This window comes from Electrophorus electricus, chromosome 20 (assembly GCF_041902795.1).
Source record: "Electrophorus electricus isolate QZ-2024a chromosome 20, ASM4190279v1, whole genome shotgun sequence".
NCBI classification, from domain to species: domain Eukaryota; kingdom Metazoa; phylum Chordata; class Actinopteri; order Gymnotiformes; family Gymnotidae; genus Electrophorus; species Electrophorus electricus.
In genome coordinates this window covers 14,399,496-14,407,500 of record NC_137516.1, presented here as the reverse complement: position 1 = coordinate 14,407,500, position 8,005 = coordinate 14,399,496, and the positions used below count along the sequence as shown (strand labels likewise).

The 8,005-nt window shown below is 41.0% G+C and overlaps 1 protein-coding gene across 1 annotated transcript in view; it reads left to right on the top strand.

The window, feature by feature from the left end:
* ripk2 (receptor-interacting serine-threonine kinase 2) overlaps nt 1–7,045 on the top strand; it is a 13,273-nt gene extending 6,228 nt beyond the window's left edge. The window contains exons 5-11 of the mRNA XM_026998325.3: nt 69–118; nt 598–759; nt 1,194–1,279; nt 1,564–1,656; nt 1,926–2,019; nt 2,199–2,408; nt 2,570–7,045. Coding sequence (XP_026854126.2) covers nt 69–118; nt 598–759; nt 1,194–1,279; nt 1,564–1,656; nt 1,926–2,019; nt 2,199–2,408; nt 2,570–2,955 — 1,081 coding nt within the window. The 3' untranslated portion in view covers nt 2,956–7,045. The remainder of the gene's footprint in view (nt 1–68; nt 119–597; nt 760–1,193; nt 1,280–1,563; nt 1,657–1,925; nt 2,020–2,198; nt 2,409–2,569) is intronic.
* The last annotated feature ends 960 nt before the right edge of the window (nt 7,046–8,005 follow it).

Here is an 8,005-nt window from a genome sequence, read left to right as displayed (position 1 = left end):
TTCTCTGAGGGGATTCCCAGGCATACTGATGTGCCACTCATTACACTGTCCTCTGCTTCCTCTTTCAGTTATGCCATCATCATGTGGGAAGTGCTGTCACGACGGATCCCATTTGAAGGTAGCAGAAGGGGGAGTTTTGCGTGTGTGTGTGGGGGGGGCATATCATAACTAGTTCAAAAACATCAGGTCACCAGACAGGTTTGCTAGCATACCACAAGAGTTTTTGGCTTCTTTTCCTTCATGAGTGTTCAACTCTTTCCTTTTTTTTGTATGTGTCCTGGTGTATTACTATGCAACAAAAATTAGTGCAGAACCAAAACCTTTGGTGATTTAATTAACTTGCATAAATAATTTCTGTTCAGCCAGACCTATATAAAGCCTGTAGCATTTTTTTAGTTTTGTTTGTTTTTTTGCTGGAAATAGGACTGCTCATTTGAAAAGTAATAGAAAGGCCTAATGTTTGGTAGATAGCATGGCATTCCCTACCATGACAAAAGTGATTACCCATCTTCCTTCTCTTTGGCTTAGATGTTGGTAAAAACACAAAGCCTTGGTAACCTTTTGTTGTTAATGTTGTTGTTTCTCTTTGTGGGCCAGATGCCACCAACCCAATGCAGATCATGTTTAGTGTCCTGCGTGGGACGCGGCCTGATACGGGATTGGATAGCCTGCCCGCAGACATCCCTAGCAGGGAGACCCTCATCAACATAATGACCTGCGGCTGGACCGCCAACCCAGACGAACGTCCATCCTTCCTCAGTGAGAGCCTGACCTCACCTTTATCTTTAGCCATTTTTCCATGAGAGCCGACCAAGGGAGCATTTAACGCTCCCATGCCTTACTGTACCCATCCAGACCTTTCAAACACCACTCCCTATGGGAACTTAATCTAATTTGGCTCATATTTGGCCTCCGATTAAATTTTGTAGCCTTCTTCTCAGAACTGTTATATGCAGTAGGTTGTGTAATAGCTACAGAGCAGTGTGCCTATTTTTACCTCCCTGTATGGAGGGCCTCCTGTTTGAAATGCTCTCACTCTTCAGTGTCCCATTGTACTGTTAGACTGTTGAGCAACTCTGTTCATTTGGTTCCTCTTCCTACTTCCTGCCATACTTTCATGCGGCCAGAGGTTTGTAGTTTTAAGTGCCGTTTTGAAGGCGTTTGGTCATGTGTATCTTGACTCTGCCCACCAGACTGTCTCAAAGAGCTGGAGCCCATGTTGCGGAGGTTTGATGAAATCGACATCCTGGAGGCTGTGCTGGAGGTCAAAAGGTCAAAGGTGAGCAGGTTTCAAAAAATGAACTTTGGATGATTAGATTTGTTTAAAGAGAGATTCTAAAAAATGTCTCAAATGCTTTTGAGAACCAAGTGTTTTATGAAGTGCTAACAAATAAATTATATAGACACAAAGTAGAAAGGAGTTCATCCTTGGTCAAGCCTTAATGAGTACAGTAAAACTGAGCACAAATATATACAGTCAGAGGCCTACAAATGACTTGACGTTCAAGTTCAACAGTTCCTAAATACAAAATACCATTTGGTTCCCCTCCACTTTATCTGTAGTTCAAGCGGCCACTGGGCCCCGGACTAACGACGCCGACTAATTCCAAGAGGATGGAAGGAAAAAGTCTGAAGCAGCACACCACACCATGGCCTGTTAGTCTCCACATCATATTTGCCCAGACATTCTTCTTGCCTCATCTCCTCCATGCTTTCTCCAGATCTTCCATGCTTCTGCTTGCAAACAGTTGTGAATATCTGGTTACTATCTCAGCAAGAAGTTTGCCTTCTTCATGCAAATGTTACCATCACTTTTAAATTAGGGTTGCTGTGTCAGTGTGAAAGCTGTTGGTGCTTCTGTTGTGAGCCAGATTGGATTAGATTGTTATTTGGTGCTTGACTATTCTGTGATGGTTATGTGACAGGACAACAGCTCTACCTCCGGATCAGGTTCCTGTTCTTCCCAGGATACGGATATGTCCCAGCCAGGCTTCCTTACCATCTCAAATCCCTCCCAAGGTAAACCATTTGCCAGTTTTCAGTTCCTCTTAGAATCTTGGGGGAAGAATATTAAAACTTTTATTTGGATTATATGTGTTTGAAAGCCATGCGGGTTCTTGGTTTGAAATACCAAATTCTCTCCGGTGCACAAAAAAGTTGATATTTTGTACCTGTACCCCGCACCTTTTCTGTCCTAGGCGGAGGACCCTTGCCATCTGTCCTGTCCCTGCCTATGGACTCCCCAAAGCCCCTTATGGATCAAGGCAGCCAGAACAACCTGAACCCTGAGTATCAGACAGCACAGCCCGTTTCAGACTTCAACATCCCCCTGAAACCCCACCCCCCTCAGACTGAGAGTGACCTGCCCCTAAATATTCACTCACTCACCCTGCAGGCACACCCACATGGTATGTCACGTGACGAATCTAACTGAACTGTTAGTTAAGGCACTTCTGGTTCATTTTATAGATAATTTCACTTGATAATTGAGTAGGCTGGAGAGTTAAAAGATTCTGCTGTTCTCATTGGAGCATAACCTTTGTGGCCTGGCTGCCTCTCGTGTCCTCAGACTTCCCGTCAGCGTCGGACAACCAGGGCCCAGCCGCGCGCTGGATTGGCTGGCGGCGGGAGGAGGTGGTGCAGCAGATGACGGAGGCATGCCTGAACCAGAGCTTGGATGCACTGCTCTCTCGCGAGCTCCTCATGTGCGAGGACTACGAGCTCGTGGCCAACCAGCCGACCCGTACAGCCAAGGTGCGCAAGCTGCTCGACACATGTGAGCGCCACAGTGAGGAGTTCTGCCGAGTGGTTGTGCGCAAGCTCCAGGAGAACAAGCAGATGGGCCTGCGGCCCTACCCGGACCTCACCTCTCCGACAGTGACTCCACCTCCTCCCTACACCTCAGCCAGTGCTCCCTCCCTCTCCACTTCTTACAACAACACCCACATGTTCTGAGCCCACTTCTGAGACCTCACAACTGGATGTCCATGAGAGATGGCTCAAGTTGTCTACTTCTTTTTTCCATAAATTGCTTTGCTGCTTTTTGCTAATTGGATAAGCATCATTGCTTGCATTGTCAGATGGTGGAATTTTTCACATTAGCCTTTGTCCCACTAAGCAGTCAGCCCTTCCAGTTCAGTTGGCATGCTGATTAGTTCATCTAAACTGGTGGTTTTTCCTGTTATGAGAGGCCATAGAATGGACAGAAGAATCTGTTAAAGCGAACTGGGTGAAATCTTTCTGTCTTATGGAGGTTTCCAGCCTTGTGTGGCCATACTGATGAAAACCTCTACAAACCTGCAGCTCTTGTCTTCCTCTTTAAAGGTTATGATTTTCTTTCCCCTATACTGGACAAAGGTCCCTTATGTAGCTTTGATACACTGTGGGAATCAGAAACCTGGACATCTGGCTTTTTTCCTTCACAACAAACTAGGCCTTTTTATTTTTCTGATGAACTTCGTAAAAAGGTCAATTGTGGTCAGTTAGGTTTTTGAACAAGGCCTCAGAAAAGTCAACCAGATATTAACTGAATTCTTCTGAAATTTAGTTTCCGGTCTTGAAATGGCTTTTTTTTTTTGTTTTGTGTGTAGGTAAATGATTTTGAATATCATACATGGTTGATGGCTGTGCCTGAAATTGTTCCCTGTTTGTCGTTATGTGCACTATATTCGGTTCAGCCTTTTTGAACAGGTGTTCAAAACCTCAGAACAGTATGTCTGTTCACTTGTTCACTACATTTTCACAATGCATCATGATGGCATACTAAAAATAAATGCTACTTCCGCTGATATATACCCCAGTGAAATGCAGGTACTAACACTCCTGAAATTGCCTTTACTAATATAATTTAAAATTATTTGGGGGAAAATCATATTCTACATTTGCTTAAGATAGCAAAGCCACAATAAAGCTTTTAAGCTTAGTATAAAATGGCTCTTCAGTAGTGAGGTTATGAAAGAATTATGGCAGTGGCTGACAGAGGCCTCTGTCAAAGACTGTTGCTCATTTCACAGCTGTTTGCATATAGGGTAATATAAGTAAATAATGCATTTTCATTTTAGATTTATGGCATTTATCTGACTTGCAATTATGACCGAATACAACTTGAGCAATTGAGGGTTAAGGGCCTTTCTCAGGGGCCCGACTGTGGCAAATTTGTGGTGGTGGGGCAAGCTTTAAATTACAAGTCGAGTACCTGAAACACTGCCCCATAATAATAAGTGATTTCAGACATATTTATTGCTTTGGAAGAAGGTTCTAATTTTGATTATCAGCCTTGTGAGCTTTTCACAGTTGATCTGGGATTTCACTGTGGTGTTTGGGTGAAATTGCCTGTTCTGAATTTTCAGCATGGCTCAAATGTGCTCTCTGTCTGAGGCACTGTTAAAAAGTAAGGTGGAAATAAGAACATGTCTTCAGCTTTAATATGCCTTCAAAAACAGAAACCCAGTGCTGTGATGAAGCGAATCACCATCTCTCTCCGTTAGTGGGTTTTTTTTGTTTGTTTGGTTTTTTTTGTTTTTTGAAGCAGCCGAACAAGCAAAGGGAAGTGTTGTAGTGCTGAGTCTGTGGTATACTCGTGAGAGTGATTTATACACACTAAATGCTGGTTAGTGAATATTTGGCTCTGTGGGCAGTGGCTTGTACCTTTCCTGACAGCTATGCAACTGTCGAGATGGAGAATACCATGTCTGATGTTTAGGTCTGGATTTCACTTGCGCTAGAAAATGTCCAATGTGTAATAGATGTCCAGTTATAGAGGGAAATTTAATTCTAATAAGTTATGAGGGATGGTTGGACTTTAGTGCCCAAAAGGCTGGTAACCTTTAAGGCTGGTTGCACTGGTATCTTTTATGTTTGAGTTTTGTTTTGTTTTTTTAGAAAAAGTAGAATGTGTTCAAGTTTACATCACAATACCCAGGTGCAGTGTGTGTATGTTTTTAGTTGAAGCTTATGGCTTTGGGCTGTGTGGGTGTAGTTGTGTCCTGAGCTTCAAATGGATTACAAGACAAAACTCAGTCTGAAAAAATTTTGCCTGGTAAAATTCCACTGGACTGAACAAAATGGATCGTGGATCATTTCAGTTGTCAGTTCTCTTTTTTTTTTTTTTTTTATGTCTGCTGCTTTTAGGAAAAACATGATTTGCTTGGTTCTGTCTGTATCCACGATATTTATTTTTTCAATAGTCAACTCCAGAATTATTGTCTCCCTTCATGAAAAAGAGCTAAAATCAATATAAATAAACCTCACATCCAATGAGTGATATTAGGCTTAACTAATAGGTGATGTGTGTTTGTTTGTTTACACTGTGTTCCGTTATTAATATATGGTGAAGACTCCCCTGGCAAGGCTAACAGCAATTAGCTGTTTTCCGTAATGTTTAGCAAGGTTAGAAAATGTTTGGACATAACAGGTTTTTAACTTGGTTCAGATCTGGAGTTGGAGAGGACCGTTGCAAAACTGATTGTATTCCTACACCCATTTCCATCTGGATTTTTGATGTGTTTGGGGTCATTATCTTGCTGAAAGGTCCACTCTCTGCCAAGTTTCAGCCTTCTGACAAAAGCTGACAGATTTTGACCTAAAATGTCCATAATACTTCATTATGCCATTAATTTTCACAACAGCACTAGCAGCAAAATAGCAAAATGTACTATTTAAACATTTTTATTATTACCCTGGTTGTGCTTAATAATAATGCCAACTGACTGTTCATTTTTATAATAACCATTCACATATCTGCAAGTCCACAACCTTTTAATTTGACTTGAGATATCTTTGGTTTTGCCCAAGTTGATGGTTGACAAAGGGATTTTGTCAGTGGATGTCATCTCATATTTACGCCCTAGCAAACTGTCACAACAGTGCAGTTCCTGCAAACTAGGAGCAATTAAGAATGGCATCTTTGGGGGAAATTACCCATTTTAGATTTTTATACCAGCAAATTTTGTCCCATGTTTTTTAAAGAACACATTGATTTATTATTTTTTTCTGAAAATAAACCCTTCTTATAGAAATCAGTTCTATTTGATCTTTCTTGATGAATATTTTAATTACACGTGTTATTTGTTTTATAGGATTTTTTTTGGTGCAGTTTCCCCAGAGCTGCCCATAATTCTGGAGTTGACTGTAGTTATGTCTATGCCTTGGCTATATAGAGCTAAAGGAAGTGAAAACTCCTTGCCTTACTGGCTCAGAGTCTTCTGCTTTTTTATTTAGACTTCTAGGAAGGAGCAGCCTTACCTACTGGACTGCATCTTAATAGCTGTTACACTTAAATAGCTGTTAGTTTTGCGGCGGTCTCCATGAGGCAGGAAACCAGATGGGCTTAAAGTCCGTTTTTACACTGCAAACTGCAGATCCCTTCCTGTATATTGCAATAGGTTACACTTGGAGAAATGAATGTGATATATTGACCCTTCTGCTATTGGAACTGTTTTGTATGCAGCCCATGATTTGTGTTTTGTATTTATGGCAAAGATGAAATGTTTCAAATTTGTGTGTGTGTGTGGGTAGACTGCACTAGACATTACCATGAAAGTCACTTGGGTTGTGTTTCTCCTGAACTGGCTTATAATTTAAGTTATTTCATTGTGCAAAGTACTGTGCCAATTCCTATGACTGATGCAGCGTGGTAGGAATATATGCCTTTTATAGACCTGCTCATCAGAACATCATACCACATTATCAGATTCACAGCCTGGAAATTCGCACTCATTACCAAACACATTCTGGGGGAATTGTCCATTGCCTTAATATGTAAAATGCAGATGATTGGTTACTGTTGTCATAGTGACATCATCCCTTTGCCTTGTAGTTATAAACTTCATAGAAGTGCCATATCTTCAGTTGGCTGAAGACATCTCCCACCTTTTGTCTGTAAGGCTAGAAGCTGTGCTCATCCATAACCATGTGCACATCACAAATACTGTATAACCCATGTAGCAGTGTACAGTTGTCAGAAATGTGATTTCTGTACATGGTGAGGAACCTCCAGATGAGGACTACCTTTTCAAGTTGTTATTAAAATGTGTCATTCCTTCCAGTTGCGAGTGTTCTTGTGTAAAGCTGATGCGTCACAAGTCTTGACCTCAGTGATTTCAACATGCCTTCGTTGGTAGGGTACAGGTTGTCTTGTGGAAAGCTAAATGAGGCCATGCAGTCTCTCCCTTACAAGTGTATTAAACATACACTGCTTCTTAATTAGGCAATTAAAAACCTTTTTTATTTCTTTTCTTTTATTTCCTGTAGTCATTCCAAAGAATGTATGTATCACTATTTCTACACCAATGCTTGATAGTAAACGTGTTAAAGGTTATTGTTTAAAATTGTCTAAAATCTAACTTGAACAGAAAGGTTCCTTAGGGTTCCTTCCCCTCCATAAAAGCCTCAGGGCAGAGACTTTTTTTAAATCCGTTTTTAAATTACCATATTTATTAGATAGAGTAAAATACAGTTAACAAATGAAGTGTTGCCCCCCCCCCCCTTGCCCCCGGGGTCTCTGGAAATGGGAACTCAAGAAGCCAACTGTCCTCTCTTTGGAAAAAGACCACAGAATCTCACTGTTTGTGATTGCAACACCCCTCAGGCCACCGCTAGATCTGGATATTTAGAGGAAAAACTAAATTGGCCAACACATCACTCTCTTCTTGTCACCAACAAATAACTTTGTCTACTGCAGTTCATTACAGTGCATTAGTGTATTAAAGATATAGTGTGCAATTTAAATTTTGTTACACTTAAACTTCCACATCAAGTAAAAGTTACTGTTTACCAAAACAGCTGGTGATACAAAGGTTCAATGTATTTTTGTTGTTTCTGTGCAAAACAACAAAATATCCCAAGATCTGTCCTTTTAATTTGGTCCCTTACATGTATTATACAACATTCATAATAGTCTGATCATCTTACTCTTCAGCATGGGTCTTTAACTAAACAAATCGCCTACAACATTGACATTTGAAGATCCAGTAGCACACAGATGTAAATGTGGAATAAGCCATCT